This window comes from Nerophis lumbriciformis, linkage group LG02 (assembly GCF_033978685.3).
Source record: "Nerophis lumbriciformis linkage group LG02, RoL_Nlum_v2.1, whole genome shotgun sequence".
Taxonomy (NCBI): domain Eukaryota; kingdom Metazoa; phylum Chordata; class Actinopteri; order Syngnathiformes; family Syngnathidae; genus Nerophis; species Nerophis lumbriciformis.
This window is the reverse complement of record NC_084549.2, coordinates 52,170,535-52,190,995: the sequence shown is the minus strand read 5'-3', so window position 1 is coordinate 52,190,995 and position 20,461 is coordinate 52,170,535. Positions and strand designations below refer to the sequence as shown.

Sequence of the window (20,461 nt, the reverse complement as noted above, 5' to 3'; positions counted from 1 at the left end):
CATTTGGGTTATTTTTTCAAAACCGTGCAGCCCTAGTAGGTGATACTGAGATTATTGACATCAATCTAGATCCAAGACAAAAGTATAATTGCATGTTTTGTGTTACCGCGGCTCCACTAATTTATACTTTATTGTCTTTTGCTTAGCTGTGACACAGTCAGTGCTGGAAGGGGAAACTACAGTAGGTAAGTCTTTTTTGAGTGCATCTTATTTGTAGTTTTGCTTACAAAATTCAGAGGTGTTAAAATCATATTGTCAAATTGCTAATGTTAATAAGTAGCAGACAGTATATATAAAAAAATCAAATGTCTATTAGCATCAAGCTAGCGAATTTTGATATGTGGAGCCTTGCTTTAGAACACTTTCTATCAGACATGCTTTGTTAGTAGGAAAAATTGCAACATTAGGCAGTCTGCTATAAATTTGCCTGTTTGCCTGACAAGTGCTTGACGTAACGTGCAACAAAGGCGTCAAAAAAGGTACCGTTTGATTTTACGCGAATCTTTACTCGGTTGTACCGATAGTATTCGGTCGGTATCTATAAAAGTCAGGCCACCAGCACCGCCTGCTCGTGCTCAGGACACGGCTCAAGAACATGGGGGACAGGGCTTTTGAGGCTGCCGCCCCCGTCTGTGGAATGCCCTTCCTGATCACCCCAGGGCCCCACAGACAATAGATGCTTTTAAAAAGGGACTCAAGACCTACCTTTTTAAAAAAGCTTTCAGCTAATTTTAATCTGTAAATTGTGTAATGTGTTTTATGCAATTGTTTCCTATGTTGCACTTTGGGATTTGGTGTTAAATGAAAAAAGTGCATTATAAATAAGTTATTATTATTATTGTAGAATTTGGTAAAAGAAACAAAGATCCTTTCTTTTTCTTACAGTAGACTTCTTAGGCAAACCTTTTCTTTTTTGCAAATGTATGCAAAAATCAAGAAAAAACATGTCAACAAACATTCGTAGGTTGACAAATGATTTATTGTTGCCCATATTACGTACATCTCTTGACAAAGTCACAAGTAATTGGTCAGGCAATAGGAAGGTTTAGTTATGCTGGCAACCGCTTATGTTGATGTGAGCCAATCAGTCGGACTTAAAGGGGTCATATTATGATGTTGAATCTACATCTAAAATATTTCATTGTGGTTGCCATAAGTTCTAGGAATTTTCTCTGTTATTAAACGTAATTTGGGGTACATTTTACAGTAAATTGTCCTTGAAACAAAGCGGGGCTTTCCTCGCCAAGTGTTGTGCTTCCATGTCCGGCTGAAATTTTTGCTGGACACTTCGAGTAGGTACATTGCCACAAAACACAAAAGTTAAGTAGGCACTTAGTTCTCACATATTCAAATGAAGCTGCAAGTTTGTACAGTGATCTTTGCTGGTTAATACAAACTATAATAGAACATTTTCTCTCATCGGGTCGCACCTTGGACAGATATACTGTATTTTTGTTTTGACTACAACTGCGCTTGGTAAAATAAAAATGGCATATTTGCACAGAGGTCTTCCTCTACCACGGTGATTCTCAAAGTATGGCTCCAACTAGTGGTATGCCAATGAATTACTTAAATAAATATTCAAACACAGTTTTGCTGTTCAAACTGTGTGAATTGTTACAGTGGCCAAAAATATGAAACTTTTAAAATAAATACTCTGCTTTGTTTTTAATGAATATTTTGGCCTATTGAGCTGCTGCATTTTAATGTCGGTCATTATGGTGGTACTTGGAGAGCCACATGTTTTCTGAGGTAAAAAAAACTAAAAAACTTGGAGAACCACTACTTCACCATATATTGAGATATCCGCTGATGTAACAATGGCACACATCTTCTCACATTCCAAATGGCTTGTTTAAAACATGGCACACTTGTTTGTTATGGTTTGAATTCAAATTTTGGGACTTATGGGGATCCCAAATACACAAAAACAGGTGCCAACAGGTATGAAAAGTTTTGCATATGTCCCTTTTAACAAGTTTCACTGAATTAGTCAATGTCTTGAAATCATATACCGTATTTTCCGCACTATAAGGCGCACCGGATTATTAGCCGCACCTTCTATGAATTACATATTTCATAATTTTGTCCACCAATAAGCCGCCCCGGACTAAAAGCCGCGCCTACGCTGCGCTAAAGTGAATGTCAAAAAAACGCTGCGCTAAAGTGAATGTCAAAAAAACAGTCAGATAGTTCAGTCAAACTTTAATAATATATTGAAAACCAGCGTTCTAACAACTCTGTCCCAAAATGTACGCAAATGTGCAATCACAAACATAGTAAAATTCAAAATGGTGTAGAGCAATAAATAGCAACATAATGTTGCTCGAACGTTAATGTCACAACACACAAAATAAACATAGCGCTCACCTTCTGAAGTTATTCTTCATTCGTAAATCCTTCGAATTCTTCGTCTTCGGTGTCCGAATTGAAAAGTTGCGCAAGCGTGGGATCCAAAAATGGCCGGCTCCGCCTCGTAGAAGTCATCGGATTCAGTGTCGCTGTTGTTGTGCAGCAGTTCTGTGAATCCTGCCTTCCGGAAAGCTCGGACCACAGTTGTGACCGAAACTATCTGCCCAGGCATTTACGATCCACTGGCAGATGTTGGCGTATGTCGACCGGCGCTATCTGCCCGTCTTAGTGAAGGTGTGTTCGCCTTCGGAGCTGTGTGAAAAAAGCCACCCGGCCTCTTCGCGTAAACTTCCCTTAACCACTCGCTCATCTTTTCTTCATCCATCCATCCCTTCGAGTTAGCTTTTATGATGACGCCGGCTGGAAAGGTCTCTTTTGGATGGGTGGAAGTTAGCATGGCAAGCTAGAACCACAGTGAAGGATGACTCCTCATTCCCTGTGGTGCGAATATTCACCGTACGTGCTCCCGTTCCACAGTGCAGTTCACAGGAATATCAGTTGCTGTGAAATACGGTAGTAATCCGTGTGCGGATGGAGAGATTGCGTCTTTTTATGATCCGGATCCTTGTCGCGTAGTAGGAGCCATTTTGTGGTCTTTACAGATGTAAACAGGAAATGAAACGTACGGTGATATCCGCGCGTTTTTTCTTCTTCTTCCGGGGGCGGGTGAAGCGCTTCCTGTTCTATGGGGGCGGGTGCTTTCCTTGGCGGTTGCTTGCGTAGAAGAAAAAGCGCTTCCTGTTCTACCGGGAAAAAAGATGGCGGCTGTTTACCGAAGTTGCGAGACCGAAACTTTATGAAAATGAATCGTAATAAAGCGCACCGGGTTATTAGGCGCACTGTCAGCTTTTGAGAAAAATTGTGGTTTTTAGGTGCGCCTTATAGTGCGGAAAATACGGTAGTAGCTTATTAGTGGAATCCAGTGCTTCTCCATTATTTTTCTTTTAGGCCCCCTTAGGAAGAAGAAAATATTCCCCCCCCCCCCAATCTCCACTGTGACTATTAATAGTATCATTTGTTTATAAAATTGTTCTAACTATACCTCTGCATAACATTGTAAGTTTACTAACATTAAAGGTTACAGTGAAGCCAAGTGCTACATACGCTTAGGCATGTCCCCGAGGTCAGCCCACCCCCCAGGGTTACCCGCCTCACTATTTGAGAACGACTGGTGTAATGTGACGAGACAAATATGGTGGTGATTTATGTGTTTCAGGCAGTCTCCAGCAGCCTCAAAGTACCTACCGCTCTTTGCCCTTTAGGACTGTGGAGATCAGCAACAGCGATACCATGGTCTGTGATGGTGAGTTCTTAAAAGGCTATTAGGCATTCACTGTCACAACTGTAGCCGGGATCTCCATGTTGTATGTCTCTTTTGCTCAACAATCAGCTTATTGGAAATGTGGAGGAGTAACCACCTCCAATAGGTTGTATTCAGTCATGTAACTTTGAGCAGAAGTAAAAGAAAGTGGGTGGTCTACCAAACCATCATTGCTACTGTGCAGCAAACAACATGCAAACTGAGTACGCAAGGGTTCTAGATCTTATGACTAAAAGCAGATACTAGCAAAAAATGTACCTATGCAATGGCATAGATCCATATACTTTATAAAAAAATCTGAAGGATTATCCGTCGGTCGCGTTCACAGACATTTTGAATTATCTGGTGCGCCAGACATCCTTCTACATGGCAAAACAGATGACAGGTTGGAAAAGCATGGAGACCTACAACTTCTTTATGTGGCTGGGTCAAGGAAATTGGTACCACGATTCTCCTGGATAAATCATGCAATGTTAATGCTTGGGTAAGGTTGCATTTCAAGATTTAACTTTCTGTCTTGCTAGGACACATGCTTGTAAACAAACTGCGTTCAGCACTCTGTAGCCTTGAGTCACTGTTGTTGATTATTGTTCTGCTGTCGTATGTGCTCTGACACTTATTTGTGTACAAAACAACAACCGGGAGACACCACTTTATCAAAATATAACTATAGATCTCAAGTTCTTAACGTTGCGTATGTGCTAAAGTCTTCATTTATAATTGCTGCTTTTAGTAAAATATTTATTTTTTTTAGGTTTTACTCACAATTGCTTTCTTTTATTTAATGCTTTACAAAATACTTGTAGCAAAAATGCATTTTAAGAACTCTGAAACAAAATAAAATACAAATATTATCAAAATAATACTTAAATAGGAAATACTAAACGTTAAAAGTATATCAAACAAACCTTTAATGAGTGATCACTGCAAACATGTGCATTCTTCGACTCAGCGCCTTTGGACTGGTGTGATTATATTTGAGAGCCACTTTTCTCACCGTTGTTTCGTAAAATCTTGACATCTTTCGCTTTTCCTGACTACCTTTTGAGGAACTTTGAAGAAACGTTTATCTTTTTCGCGACTTGAATGCTTCCAACAGCCTGAAACAACGCGAGCATGGCACATTTTTCTTCAAGAAACGCATAATGCCACCCCGATTGTTTTGACAACAGACGCTCGCTGGCCCCCCACTTAGAGTCTCGCATAGTTAATGAGCCGGACCCTACGTCTTGTGAATACAACCTGTAGAGAAAGCTTTTTTAAGGGAATTGGTCGACTATTGCAATTCTCTTTTCACTCTCTTCAACAAGTCAATGCTAAAGAGAATTCAGACTGTACAAAATGCGCCTGCCAGACTTTGGACTGGTGCACCCATATCACCCCCGTTTTATCCAGTCTTCATTGGCTTCCAGTTTGAGTTTTCGAACATGCAAGCATACAACATGATACATCACAATTTCTCTTTTCAACATATTTGTAAAGGAGTAGGAAGAAGCAGAGCTTATTTAATCCTACCCCTTTTCTTTTACATAACCGTTGCTAAAACTTTTGTTCACTTCCTTTTCTCAATTGATTCACAATACACTCCTTAAATTCTGCATTGAGTTTAAGATTTTAGTCCTGACTGTCCGTGCAATGCATTGTGGGGCCTTTCAGTACATCACTGACTTGTTATGCCCCTACTCTTCAGGGTGCAACCTCCTATCTTCAGGCCAGGGTCTTCTATAGCAGTGTTTTTCAACCTTTTTTGAGCCCAGGCACATTTTTTGCGTTGAAAAAATCCGGCGGCACACCACCAGCAGAAATCATCAAATTTTAGTGGCTTTTTCTCTTTTTTGGGTATTTTTCTGTAGCAGTTTCATGTCTTCCTTTGAGCGATATTTCCCGCATCTACTTCGTTTGCAATCAAGGATATTTCAGTTGTTTTTATCCTTCTTTGTGGGGACATTGTTGATTGTCATGTCATGTTCGGATGTACTTTGTGGACGTCGCCTTTGCTCCACAGTAAGTCTTTGCTGTCGTCCAGCATTCTGTTTTTGTTTACTTTGTAGCCAGTTCAGTTTTAGTTTCGTTCTGCATAGCCTTCCCTAAGCTTCAATGCCTTTTCTTAGGAGCACTCACCTTTTGTTTATTTTTGGTTTAAGCATTAGATACCTTTATACCTGCACGCTTCCTCCCGCTGTTTCCGACATCTACAAAGCAATTAGCTACCGGCTGCCACCTACTGATATGGAAGAGTATTACACGGTTACTCTGCCGAGCTCTAGACAGCACCGACACTCAACAACAACACATAGTTTGCAGACTATAATTACTGGTTTGCAAAAAATATTTTTAATCCAAATAGGTGAAATTACATAATCTCCCACGGCACACCAGACTGTGTCTCACGGCACACTAGTGTGCCGCGGCACAGTGGTTGAAATACACTGTTCTATAGATCCCCAAAACTCGTTTTAAAACCCGAGACCTGGCATTCTGCACAGTCAGTTGCTACAGAGCTCCAAACTTCATGTGACCTTCCAATTAGCCCACGTACAGTACGCAGAGAGCTTCATGGAATGGGTTTCCATGGCCGAGCAGCTGCATCTCAGCCATACATCATCAAGTCCAACGCAAAGCGTCGGATGCAGTGGTGTAAAGCACATCGCCACTGGACTCTAGAGCAGTGGAGACACGTTCTCTGGAGTGATGAATCACGCTTTTCCATCTGGGTTTGGAGGTTGCCAGGAGAACGGTACATTTCGGACTGCGTTGTCGAGTGTGAAATTTGGTGAAGGAGGAACTATGGCGTGGGGTTGTTTTTCAGGAGTTGGGCTTGGCCCCTTAGTTCCAGTGAAAGGAACTTTGAATGCTCCAGAATACCACAACATTTTGGACAATTCCATGCTCCCAACCTTGTGGGAACAGTTTGGAGCGGGCCTCTTCCTCTTCCAACATGACTGTGCACCAGTGCACAAAGCAAGGTCCATAAATGGATGACAGAGTCTGGTGTGGATGAACTTGACTGGCCTACACAGAGTCCTGACCTGAACCCGATAGAACACTTTTTGGATGAATTAGAACGGAGACTGAGAGCCAGGCCTTCTCGACCAACATCAGTATGTGACCTCACCAATGCGCTTTAGGAAGAATGGTCGAAAATTCCTATAAACACACTCCGCAACCTTCCCAGAAGAGTTGAAGCTGTAATAGCTGCAAAAGGTGGACCGACATCATATTGAACCCTACAGGTTAGGAATGGGATGGCACTTCAAGTTCATATGTGAGTCAAGGCAGGTGGCCAAATACATTTGGCAATATAGTGTATATACATATATGTACATATGTATTTACACTATATGTACTGTATATATTTATGTGTTTATTAGGATTGTTTGGTATACCGGTACTAACAAAGTGCCGCGATAGTAATTTAATGAAATCAGTACTATACTGCCTTTTGAAAAGTACCGGTACCGTTCTTTCATCTAAGTGCCGCTGTGCGGCGGTGACTACAGAGGCGCATGATGTTGAGTGTGGCAAAACGCACACACAAAGTGCATACAAGTGGTGGGGAAGAATGGCAAAAAACAACAATTCTACTGGGTAATAAAGAGTGTGCGTGAAGCGCAATATGGAGGCATTTGGGCTGCAAAACTAACACTAAAGGTGACACTTAAAACAAGAAAGCGCCACACTTCAAGTGTAGCTTTAAAACACGCCTCACCAAATGTGGCGATTAGTATTACCACCTTTGCTTCAAACTTAGGTAAACATTTACATAATAAGCATTTAGATCGGCACAAAGAGTTATAAAGAGTGACAGGTAATAATGTAGTTGTTCCATATGTCCTGCTATTCTGCTTCGGTGTAGACTGTAGTAGAGGATCACAGGGGAGACGTTCCCTTCAGTTCACTGGGTCTGCTAAGATCCGCTTTCCGGTCAGAATTCGAGGCCGCCGTTTTGTGACAATCTGGTTGCTTTATTATTAGTTTAGCAGGACATGATCGGATCCATTCATCACTTTAATGCGTAGTGCGCGCGCTTCTCTCTTTCTGTACTCGCCCACTCACTCACTGACCTCACTCATTCAACACGTTGACATTCTCGCAAACACACATACTGTACACACATAAGTAAACTAGCTCCCCTGTTGTGCACATGTAGATACATAACATGTATATACATAGACGCGCACACAGCTGCTTGGTTTGATGCCAAATATTAGCAGAGTTAGGACCGCCCATCTAATGTCAACTAGTGCAAGTAAAATGACTGAATTTTGTAACAAATTGCTACAATTTGTGTTTTATCTTTAACAGATGTGTGTTTTACCTGCTACATAGCTTATCTGGGTACATTGATCCATAGTTTAGTTTTTAGTACTTACTAATAATTGTATTTTTCTTTAAGCACATACCAAGATTGGCAACCATATATCATGAAGCATTTAATAAAATGTAAATAAAGCTTTTTTATTATATTCTAATCTAATCCTTGATTATGGCAGACTCTATGTAATATGGGAAATTGTAAATTGTTCTTTGAGTGCAACAAGAAAAACACAATGTGTTTAATGCCCTCTAATTTATATTTTAACCTTCTAAGAAACATGTTTATTGTATTGCAAGATTTGCTGTAAAGCCACAATTGACACTTTTTCGTAGTTCCCTTTATTTGGAAAAGTATCAATATACATTTTGGTACAACCCTTGTGTGTGTGTGTGTGTGTGTGTGTGTGTGTGTGTGTGTGTGTGTGTGTGTGTGTGTGTGTGTGTGTGTGTGTGTGTGTGTGTGTGTGTGTGTGTGTGTGTGTGTGTGTGTGTGTGTGTGTGTGTGTGTGTGTGTGTGTGTGTGCGGGCGTGCGCGTGCTCTATATATGTTTTTATGTGTATGTACTTATATACAGTCGTGGTCAAAAGTTCACTTGTAAAAAAACATAATGTCATAGCTGTCTTGAGTTTCCAATAATTTCTACAACTCTTATTTTTTTGTGATAGAGTGATTGGAGCACATACTTGTTTGTCACAAAAAACATTCATGAAGTTTGGTTCTTTTATGAATTTATATTTGGTTACATGTCCCTTGGCGAGTTTCACTGCAATAAGGCGCTTTTGGTAGCCATTAGAGATGCGCGGTTTGCGGACACAACCGCAGAGTCCGCGGATTATCCGCGGTTTGGGCAGTTGAAATAAAAAAAAAAAAGATTTTATCCGCGGGTCGAGTCGGGCGGTTGAAATAAAAAAAAAAGATTTTAAATAGATTCAGGCGGGTGGCAGTTAAACCAATTCGGAAATATATATACATACCGGTAGTTAAATGTTGTTACCCACATACGAAAAACGAGCAGGCACCTGCAGCATATGCCACAACAGAAGAAGAAAAAAAAAAAGAGATGGACACTTTTACGGAGCGGAGAAGGGACGCCTTGCCGGGGTCCGGGACCGAGGCCCCTTCCCCCGAGAGGGCCCCACCGGGAGCCGTAGCTGAGGTGATCCGCGAGAAGGGCCCGACGCACGTCCAGGGTCACCACCGCGCCCACCGCACCGACACCCCGCCTCGGGCGCGAGCCCGGGTGCGAGGGACATCGCACCTCCACGCGCTTGGAGGTGCGCTCAGCGCGGCTCCCAGATGATTGCTGCATTGGATCAGTCGCCTTTCTTTAACAGGCAAAAGCTTTATAACCTCACTAATGCCTTGCATCGTCTATATTAGATATATAACAACGGGCGGGTGCGGTGTTGCTTAAATGTTAATTCGGGTGGATGCGGATGGTTGACGACTTTTGTCATGCGGTTGCGGATGAAATAATTGCCTATCCGCGCATCTTTAGTAGCCATCCACAAGCTTCTGGTTGAAGTTTTGACCTTTCCTCTTGACAAAATTGGTGTAATTCAGCTACATTTGTTGGTTTTCTGACAAGGACTTGTTTCTTCAGCATTGTACACATGTTCTCAATGGGATTTAAGTCAGGACTTTAGGAAGGCCATTCTAAAAACCTTAATTCTAGCTTGATTTAGCCATTCCTTTACCACATTTGACGTGTGTTTGGGGTCATTGTCCTGTTGGAACACCCAACTGCGCCCAAGACCCAACCTCCGGGCTGATGATTTTAGGTTGCCCTGAAGAATTTGGAGGTAATCCTCCTTTTTCATTGTCCCATTTAAAGCACCAGTTCCATTGGCAGCAAAACAGGCCCAAAGCATAATACTACCACCAACATGCTTGACGGTAGGCCTGGTATTCCTGGGATTAAAGGTCTCACCTTTTCTCCTCCAAACATATTGCTTGGTATTGTGGTACAGCTCAATTTTTGTTTCATCTGACATCACATGGACAAATATAAGCCCTTCTGGAGGAAAGTTCTGTGGTCAGCTGAAACAAAAATGTAGCTTTTGGCCACAATACCCATCAATGTTTGCAAAAACACGCTTGACTGTGTTCCAGAAGCTTCCAATTCATTGCAGACCTGCTTTTTGGTGGTTCTCGGTTGACTCTTGATTATCCTGACCAATTTTCTCTCAGCAGCAGGTGATAGCTTGCGTTTTCTTCCTGATCGTGGCAGTGACAAAACTGTGCCATGCACTTTATACTTATGAACAATTGTCTGCTTTGAAATGGCTCCAAGTGACTTCCCTGACTTGTGTAAGGTAATGAATCGTTTTTTCAGATCTGTGCTGAGTTCCTTTGACTTTCCCATTGTCGCGTTTGTAACCGAGTCTAATTACTGCATCACATGAGCCCTATTTAAATGGGCTCAGAGAAGTCAACAGGTGTCGTCAATCATAATCACTCACATGAAGTTTAGAGGCCATGTCATGAAGCTAATTTGATTTGATTGTAACTTTTCTACATTACCAAAATTAATAATTTATGTTGCTGTGTGTATACTATTCACCCAGCAGATTTGGTCACATTTTCAGTAGATCCATAATAAATTAATAAACGAACCAAACTTCATGAATGTATTTTGTCACAAACTAGTATGTGCTCCTATCACTCTATCACAAAAAAAATAAGAGTTGTAGAAATGATTGAAAACTCAAGACGGCCATGACATTATGTCCTTCACAAGTGTATGTAAACTTTTGACCACGACTGTATGTACTGTATATATTTGTGTGTGCATGTGTATATATATATATATCAATTTATATGTGTATGTATATGTCTGTGTGTAAAAAGGATTTAAAATATTAAAAAAAAAATATGCATTGAGGCTTTTAAGTATGATTTATCGGATTAGTCAATTAATCGAATAAACCCATTGCTAGATTAAGCAATTAATAAAATAATCGGTAGCTGCAGGCCTACCTAGCCAATAAATGAAGTATTCTTGTTTTCATTTTTCATTATTCATATTCACTAATACAGTATATGTTTTCAATGCAGCAAAAGAGAACCTGTCTCTTCTTTTGCGACGTGTTCAAAACTCTAAGACAAATGTGAGGAAATCGGCCCTACAGGTATCGTGAGCTTGCAACTTACTATTTTCATTCCATACTTGATGTGCAGCAAACATTTCCTGTTTGGATCATTAACTTCCACTTCATTACCTTCCTTTTTCAGGCCCTGGTGGGTCTTCTTAAACATGATGTGATCCCTTTGAGCCGGGAAAACCTGTCTGTGCTGTCGGAGCGCTGCAGAGACCCAGCTGTATCTGTGAAGAAGAAAGCATTGCTCTGTGTGGGAGAGTTGCTTAATGTGAGTCTACATTAGCATTTCAGTAAACATGCACACAATGTTGGCAAGTGAAAAGCATACATATAGCTAAAGTATATGTGAGGATTGCTCTAAGATTGCAAGAGAAGCGCAACTTCCCCTGAAATGTAAAAAAAAAAAAAAAAAAAAAGTGGTCAAATACAGTATGCACTTTTGGTGTTTATATTTAATTGACTACAAATGTGCAAGAATGGGTCAACTTTTGTTCAGAATCAGCTACTTTCAAAACCGTTGAAGCAAATTTCTTCTCATTCATTGCGTGGTTCCAAGTTGATTTCTCAACATACCTTTGGCGGTGGGGGTGTGGTCACATGACGCCATCATATAATTAGCATAATCTGCTATGAATCATATGTTACATAATATATAATAAAAATATACATACAATTTTATATACCGGTATATATGTGTGTGTGTGTGTGTGTGTGTGTGTGTATATATGTGTGTATATATATATATATATATATATATATATATATATATATATATATATATGTATGTATGTATGTATGTATGTATGTATGCATAGATTGAAAAACACATCTGTGTTAAAGTTTATGTTTGTGTATGATATATGTTCATTGTTTACATGACCGTAAACGCACTGTGTTGGCGAAAAATGAGGAAGTGTTCTTGTGTGTCTGAGTGAAGCACGAAGCCCGACGTGTGTGCACGGGAAGAAAAACCTGTTGAAATTGGGCTGGTTGTCAGCATAAGATTGGTGGAGTACTAAGAGAAAACCTAAGCGATCACATGGAGAACATGCAAACCCCAGCCAAACGGAGATATCCTTGATTTCCTGAATGTGAGGCCAGCACGCTGACTGCTTGTCCCCTGTACAGACCCCAAACCCGTCTTAGCTTAAAAGTCAAAGTTAAGACAGGCCATTTATTGAGTGTGATTGCTCTTCCACATGCAATACAGAGAACAAATGGTTAATTGCATACGTGACCTTGTAGGGACAAAAATGACAAGCTGTTATTTGAATAAGATAAATAGGATGACTATTTAGTTTAATAAAATAATTATGTGTAAACCTGGTCTGAGAAACACTGGCTATTCTGAATAATATTTTCCTTGTTGCACTCATGACTAGGCTAAACCCGATTGCAGTACTGTGCAGAAGGCATGGCTGGAGGGTGTGGTTGCAGCCGTGGTGGACCCTGAGAGCTCCGTCCAAGAGAAGGCCCTGGAGGCTCTCGAACAGGTCTTGCTCAGCCAGATCAATGTGTACTCTGCCAGCCGCCACCTGGATAGCAGTCAGAGGCTCACCTGGAATCTGCTCAATCTGCTCTGTGATGAGTGTCAGAACCTCAGGTTTGTCTTCAGAATCCTTCTAATGTCAACATGTTGAAGTTTAGAAGTGAGAATGTAGACTCAATGTTAAAAAAAAAATCTACAAATAGGTTTTGATTTGTGCCAGATTATTTGTGTTTTCTTAAATAAATATTGACTGAGTAGTTAGCATCATTACTCTTGTTAGCCTAGTCAAAATTGTATCGTCATATTTGATTCTCCAGCCAGTACTTCAGCCGGGCCTTCAGCATCTGGTCCAAACAAAACAAGTTCACTACCACATTCATAACTAACCTGATCTCACACACGGAGGCTGATCACGGTGCCGGAGCCTGGCTGCTGCTTTCTAAGGTTGTGGCTGCTTCACCCAAAATCCCCTATGGAGTTATCCTGGATGCCTGGGACAGCATGGTCAGGTTGGAGGGTCTAAGTTTGTTTATAAAAAAATTGCATTAAATCTTGGCTCATTACTGACACTCTCTGTGTTTCTTCTTCAGTTCAAAAGATGTGAGTGCTAGAACTTGTCACATTCTGTGTGTGATCGGGGAGATTTCTGCTCACTTAAATGAAGATACCAAGGAAAGGATAGTTGGTGAGTGAGCATAACTGTTAAATATGATGGCAACATTGACAGGATGTCTTTGTAATTTGCACAGATGATCTTATGTCTTGGTTGAAGACCTTTACAATGTCTCCTGAGGTGATCAGTGCTGCTATCGAGACTCTTCATCAACTTGGCAGCAGTGAAGATGTCAAGCAAACCCAGGTTTTTTTAAACTATTATTTTCATATCTGTGCAAATGAGACACATTTTTTAATTTGTCACTTAATTTCTATAAGACAGGAAGGGATCACGTTAGTGCATGTCCTCACAATACGAAGGTCCTGAGTAGTCCTGAGTTCAATCCCGGGCTCGGGATCTTTCTGTGTGGAGTTTGCATGTTCTCCCCGTGACTGCGTGGGTTCCCTCCGGGTACTCCGGCTTCCTCCCACCGCCAAAAACATGCACCTGGGGATAGGTTGATTGGCAACACTAAATTGGCACTAGTGTGTGAATATGAGTGTGAATGTTGTCTGTCTATCTGTGTTGGCCCTGTGATGAGTTGGCGACTTGTCCAGGGTGTACCCCGCCTTCCGCCCGAATGCAGCTGAGATAGGCTCCAGCACCTCCCGCGACCCCAAAAGGGACAAGCGGTAGAAAATGGAAGGAAGGGATCACTTGACGATTTGAATTTTAAAATGTCTGCCAAATTTATTTACAGTACATCAAATATTTACAGGGTACTATAACCACTATTTGAGAACTACTATTTCCTTTTACACAATCACAGCATCACATGCTGCTCATTGAGAAGAGCGACAAGTGCTTCTATATCAGTCTAATATTCTCACTTGGTCATCATCATTTGTGCTTTTTTGAAAAGGAGTTGCTAAAGGGGTCTAAGTACTTACTTTTAACATTTTCTTGTAATCAGACAATATTTTCAGTATATTAGATGAAATTTTTACCTGACATGTTTTGACTGTCATCTGGTGTCTTCTTCAGAAGGGTCACCTGACCACTGTGACATGTTGCCTATCAGCTGTTCTTATAGGCGTGGCCTATATAGGCATACCTGTCAAGTCTACCCCCCTCGCCGCTTGATGGTTAATGAAGGAGGGAGTCCCAGGTATGCGAAAGCATGAATGCTCCCTCATCCGGATTATTGGTTTCCTTGTGCCGCTTCCTTGGTTCGATCGCCTCCTTAATCCATCGTTTGAATTTGTTACTTTCTGTCCCGATGATTTTGGCGTTGTCCCAGTCCATGATGTGGTTATTTATTTTTGCAATGATCTGATATGGCTGATTTTAATATTTCATATTTGGATTTTTGTTTTAGGCTTCTTGTGAACCTTCCGGTTGTCTCCGTTTTACATTCTTTCTGATGTTCTCTCTTCTAGTGTTGAATGTCCTCCTTGTTTCCCCGATGTATGATTTTTTTTACACAGGATTTCATAAATTACATTGTATTTCTTGTCTTGTTCTATTTTGTCCTTTGGATGTACAAATAACTGTCTTGTTTTTGTGTGAGGTTTAACTGTTTTTTATTTTGTGTTGTTTCATGATCTGCTATATTGGTTCTGTTATTCCCCTAATGTATGGTAAGGTTATGACCTCTTTGTTCTTTATTTCAGGTCTTTCTTTGGGTTTCTTCTTTGTTCTCTTTTCCTTGTTTTTTACTTGTTTCCCCTTTTTAGATGGCCCAGGTCGGAAATTGGCAGTTTTTGAGTGCATTTTTGATGTTTCTCTTCTTTTTTTCTGTCTTCTTCTTCTGTTATGATGTTGGCCCGTTTGTACAGTGTCCTCACGACTTATAGTTTGTGTGCTGTGGGGTGTGTGTCGGTTTTCGATGACAATAATGTTTTGACTGTGGTCATCTTTTTTTGGTGGATTTTCCATGTCCAAAAAAGTTATGGTCCCGTTTATTTCCTCTTCATGTGTGAATTTGAAGTTTCCAGTCTTGTCAATACTGTTGAGGTAGTCTGTAAGATACTGTGTGTGTGTGTCCCATTTTTATTTTTTCCACAATGTCATCCACGTATCTTCTCCAGAAGGTGGGACTGCAGTGTATGGGTGCTGCCGTTGTTGGTGGTAGTTTTCTGGTTTTCCATGAAGAAACTGGTCTTTATTGCTGATTAGCGGTCTCTCATTGTGAAGCCCTCTTTTTGTTTGTATATTATTCCTTTGTATTGAAAGTATGTGTATTTTGCAACGAAATTGAGTAAAATGTGTATGTCTTCAGGTGTGAGGTTTGTTCTAGTTTTTAGAGTCCTGTCTTTTGTTATGCGTTTTTGACGATGTGCAGGGTGACATGTACTGGGGTTTTGGTAAATGATGAAATGACGTCAAGTGAAATTAACATTTCATCTGTTTCCAATTTTATTGCGTTGAGATCTCGTGCAAGTTGTTTTTAATTTTTACAGTGGTATTCTGTGAGGCCAAGGAGATGTTTTATTATTTCAAGGAGCACTTTTGATAATTTATATAGAACGTATCGTATACTGTCTACTATTAGGCGTAGTGGGGTATCTTTTTTGTGAATTTTGGGGGTACCATATATTCTTGGGGTGATATTTGCTGCGGGTATTAAAAATTCATATTGATCAATTGTTATTTTTTTGCTTTTGACTACTAGTTTGAGTAGAGTCTTGAGCATTTTTTTATTTTCATCTGTGGGATATTTTTTTTATTATCTCATATGTGTTATCTTTCAGCATTGTTTCCGTTTGTGTTTCATATGCATCCGTGTCCATTATTACTGTAGTACTTTCTTTGTCTGCTGGTATGGTGATGGTTTAATCGTTTTTGAGTATAATGATAGTTTGTCGTTCCTTTTTTGTGGTGTTGCTTCGTGGGAGTTTTGCCATTTTTAATATCCCTGCAACTGGGTTGGGTAGCTCCACCTTCTGCCCCTGCTCTGTAATTGGATGACACGCCAGTTCTGTAGGTAAAATGAAATCTTGTTTTGTCACTTTGTTTGGTGTGATGGCGAAATTTAGACCGCGTCCGAGTACACTCATTTCTGTTTCAGTTAGTGAGCGACGTGAGAGGTTGCGCACCTACTTTTTGTTTGTATACGTGTGTCTCCTTTTTCTGTCGATAAGCTTTTTAAATGTATTCATCTGCCGTTGTTTGGTTATGGCGAATTCTTGTTCGTAGATGAGTTTGAGATACAGTCTAAGTACTTGCTAAATATAGCAACACTAAGTTAGCAACACTGATCTCTCCTGCTATGTCCTATTCTCTGTCAGACATGATGCATAATGAGTTAAGGAGTGGAGTTACAATGCCACCAACTGTACAGAGTTGCAACGACAAGCTACAGGCAAAGACAGTCCTATTATTGTTTATGAGCAGGGTCCGCACCCCGCCACAAATGAATGTATGTGAAACACTGTTATTGTATTCATTAGCGTTGTCCCAAACTAATTTTGATGTTGGATATTGGTCCAATATCAGCATAAAAAACAAGTACAAGCTCTGATAGACGCTCTGATGCAAGAAGTTCTGCAGCGCGTTTACTTGTACAAAGTTGACAGCTGGATGAACGACATCTAAATGTTCTCAATTAAACACACAGTTGGTCAATTCTTGTATTTTATTCTAGTCATTTATGTATATAAACATGGTAGGCTATACTGTAGGCATGAGTTAGCAGATACTCTACATAGCAGAAGAACACAAGATAGACATATGTAGAAAGTGCCCTTAATTGCACAGCACATTGTCAATTTAAACAAGTAACATAATAATTATAGTTGCATATTACTTACACATACAAAGTATCTAAGTTAGAAGTGAATTAGATATACAGTATCAAACATGTCTGCATTAATCTACTGCATCATGATCTTAACTTAAAGGAGTCATATTATAATTTTTTTTTTTACATATAAGACACCTACTCAGTGGCCTAGTGGTTAGAGAGTCCGCCCTGAGATCGGTAGGCTGTGAGTTCAAACCCCGGCCGAGTCATACCAAAGACTATAAAAATGGGACCCATTACCTCCCTGCTTGGCACTCCGCATCAAGGGTTGGAATTGGGGGTTAAATCACCAAAAATCATTCCCGGGCGCGGCACCGCTGCTGCCCACTGCTCCCCTCACCTCCCAGGGGGTGACCAAGGGGATGGGTCAAAAGCAGAGGTCAAATTTCACCACACCTAGTGTGTGTGTGACAATCATTGGTACTTTAACTTTAACTTCCTTGAGGTCTACATAACATGTAATGGTGGTTCTTTTGGTCAAAATTTTGCATAAGTTATGTTTTAAAGACCTTTTTTAAGCCGATTTCTGACAGTCTGTCTCTCCAGGATGCGCCGTTTTGTGGGCTGTCTTATTTACGTGACTCCACTTTGACTGTGTATTCTCCATGTTATAGTTTTGTAGCCCTTCCATAGCGAATCTACTGACAGATACAAGTTATAACTATACGCAAATTTGTATTAGAAATGGCAACAGCAGAGAATGCATGTACATGTATGAGCCAGTCTGCCCCACAACATTGGAAAGAGAAAAAGGAGGAGTTTATTGATTCCATCGTGGACTACAATAGTGGACTCATGGAAAAGCACTTTGGGTGAATTTCTACCATGTATGGAGATATCCGCCGATGCCACAATTGGCGCTAATGGGGAAAATTCCAAACTGCTTGTTTGGAAGTTGTATGAAAGAAAGCAAGATTGTTTTATAAATACCTTTGCCATTCCTTCATGGTTAGATTTAAACATTTCGAGACGTATCCCAAACACACAAAAACTGGTACCAATGTGGATTGGAATTGATAAGATTTTTCCAATTCCGATTCTACTTTCGATTGTGCTTAATGGTTCAGTTCTTTATCGATTCTCATTTGGATAAAAGGATAGCCGACAAGTTGATTAGCAGCTACTTTGTTTTTTTTAGAATAAAACACGAGTATACAAACACATCAATGAGGTCTTCAAAGACCCACAGCCTTGATGGGGTGACCAGAAAAAAATATTTAGTTTTGAAAATAACCATAATATAATACAATAAATTCTCTGCTGTAGTAATAACAAAATTTTGATTCCCATTCCTAGGTACCAATAGGTAAGAACATTTAGTTTTGCATAATAGGGCACTATTTTGACCATTAGGTGTCGTCAAATACAAATTGCCACTCCAATTCAAATTAAAGACAGAAAAAGTCCATTCCATTTACAAACTGTAATAAATGGGTTAGGGTGTTCATACCTACAATTGTTCTGTAGATCTATGTTATTTCACTTTATCAAAACTTTTCTAACAATAAAATAAAATACATGTGATTTTTGTTGATATCTTATTTGATCAATATTGGTAACTGCAAGAGGGCAGCACGGTGGAAGAGGGGTTAGTGCGTCTGCCTCACAATACAAAGGTCCTGAGTAGTCCTGGGTTCAATCCCGGGCTCGGGATCTTTCTGTGTGGAGTTTGCATGTTCTCCCCGTGACTGCGTGGGTTCCCTCCGGGTACTCCGGCTTCCTCCCACCTCAAAAGACATGCACCTGGGGATAGGTTGATTGGCAACACTAAATTGGCCTTAGTGTGTGAATGTGAGTGTGAATGTTGTCTGTCTATCTGTGTTGGCCCTGCGATGAGGTGGCGACTTGTCCAGGGTGTACCCCGCCTTCCGCGCGATTGTAGCTGAGATAGGCTCCAGCGCCCCCCGCGACCCCGAAGGGAATAAGCGGTAGAAAATGGATGGATGGATGGTAACTGCAAATACTCAAGGCTCCAATTGATTTGGTATCGGAAGTTTGTAAGTTTTATCAGGATAGTCCTGTTATTAATCCAACACTGATATTTTCTTCCGTAGGCTTTCCTCGATCATCACTGTGGTGAGCTTGTGTCACTTTGTGAGGTTTATCTCGCCAGCATCATACTGAATGAAAGTGGAGCACAGAACATCAATGAGGAGCTAATGGTGAGGGATGACTTGCTTTGGATTGCATTTTAAAACAAAACGCCTTCTTAATCAACAGTATCATTTTTGGACAATGGTGTCAGTAAAGTATAGTTCAAGTGAATTAAACATACATTGTTACTGTATTTTAATAATTTGTTTGTGTGTGTGTCACTAGTTTAAACAGTGCTTGTTATATAACTATTGTGCGTCTTCTAGGTAAGATACCTCCACACCCTGGGAGTTGCATCTCTAAACTGTCCTGTCAGAGTGTCCAAAAGGGTGGTTTTGCTGGTCGAATCTGTTGTCACCACACATTCTGACAAGCTTCCAGGTATTTGAGAGACTTGTCTGTGACGTAGACACATGCCAGAGTTTATTTTGCTGTCTAATGCTACTCAATCAGTGTTTCCTGTACCATTATGTAAGAGGTGCACCCTGTCCTCCAATGACAACCCCCCCGGCTGTTATTTTTTTTATAGTGTCAGATCACAAGAGAAGTAATTTCTGGATATATTTTTTAACAGGTCTATATGTTCTTTTATTAAACAAATTGAATAGCCTCATCTCATTAATTTACATGAGATGATGTAATTTCTGTCTCTACACGTTCACAATATTTCCTCGCTAAGTCAGGAGCGATTACATTAATTTGCTTTTTATTATGAAAGTTTGCGAAATGGTACCGTAGATGAGCGACTGCTGGTGATGGGTAAATTACGCCTCAGTGAGTGTGTTTCATAATAGTGCTATTTGCTGCATTAAAAAAGTCACTACATTTGACCTGCAAATACAATTTAAGAGTTAGCAAAGATAATTAATTTTAGATTAAAAAAATAAAATATATATATATATATATATATATATATATATATATATATATATATATATATATATGTTAGGGGTATGGGAAAAAATTGATTGGAATTCGAATCGCAATTCTCACATTGTCGATTCTCTTTTTTTTTTAATCTATTTAAAAAAAAAAAGTATTTATTTAAAATGTATTTTTTATTTTATTTTATTTTTTTTAAATTAATCAATCCAACAAAACGATACACAGCAATACCATAACAATGCAATCCAATTCCAAAACCAAACCCGACCCAGCAACAATTGAGCAATTGAGAGGAGACACAAACACGACACAGAACAAACCAAAAGTAGTGAAACAAAAATGAATATTATGAACAACAGTATCAATATTAGTTACAATTTCAACATAGCAGTGATTTAAAAATCCCTCATTGACATTGTCATTAGACATTTATAAAAAAAA

The 20,461-nt window shown here is 40.0% G+C and overlaps 1 protein-coding gene across 3 annotated transcripts in view; it reads left to right on the top strand.

The window, feature by feature from the left end:
• The window catches only part of ncapd3 (non-SMC condensin II complex, subunit D3), a 121,329-nt gene that overhangs the window by 28,253 nt on the left and 72,615 nt on the right, over window positions 1–20,461 (top strand). For all 3 annotated transcript variants that reach the window (XM_061964467.2, XM_061964451.1, XM_061964458.2), the window contains exons 12-21: window positions 147–185; window positions 3,629–3,715; window positions 11,109–11,182; window positions 11,286–11,420; window positions 12,535–12,755; window positions 12,959–13,150; window positions 13,232–13,326; window positions 13,391–13,500; window positions 19,096–19,203; window positions 19,402–19,516. In XM_061964467.2, the coding sequence (XP_061820451.1) occupies window positions 147–185; window positions 3,629–3,715; window positions 11,109–11,182; window positions 11,286–11,420; window positions 12,535–12,755; window positions 12,959–13,150; window positions 13,232–13,326; window positions 13,391–13,500; window positions 19,096–19,203; window positions 19,402–19,516 (1,176 nt within the window). The remainder of the gene's footprint in view (window positions 1–146; window positions 186–3,628; window positions 3,716–11,108; window positions 11,183–11,285; window positions 11,421–12,534; window positions 12,756–12,958; window positions 13,151–13,231; window positions 13,327–13,390; window positions 13,501–19,095; window positions 19,204–19,401; window positions 19,517–20,461) is intronic.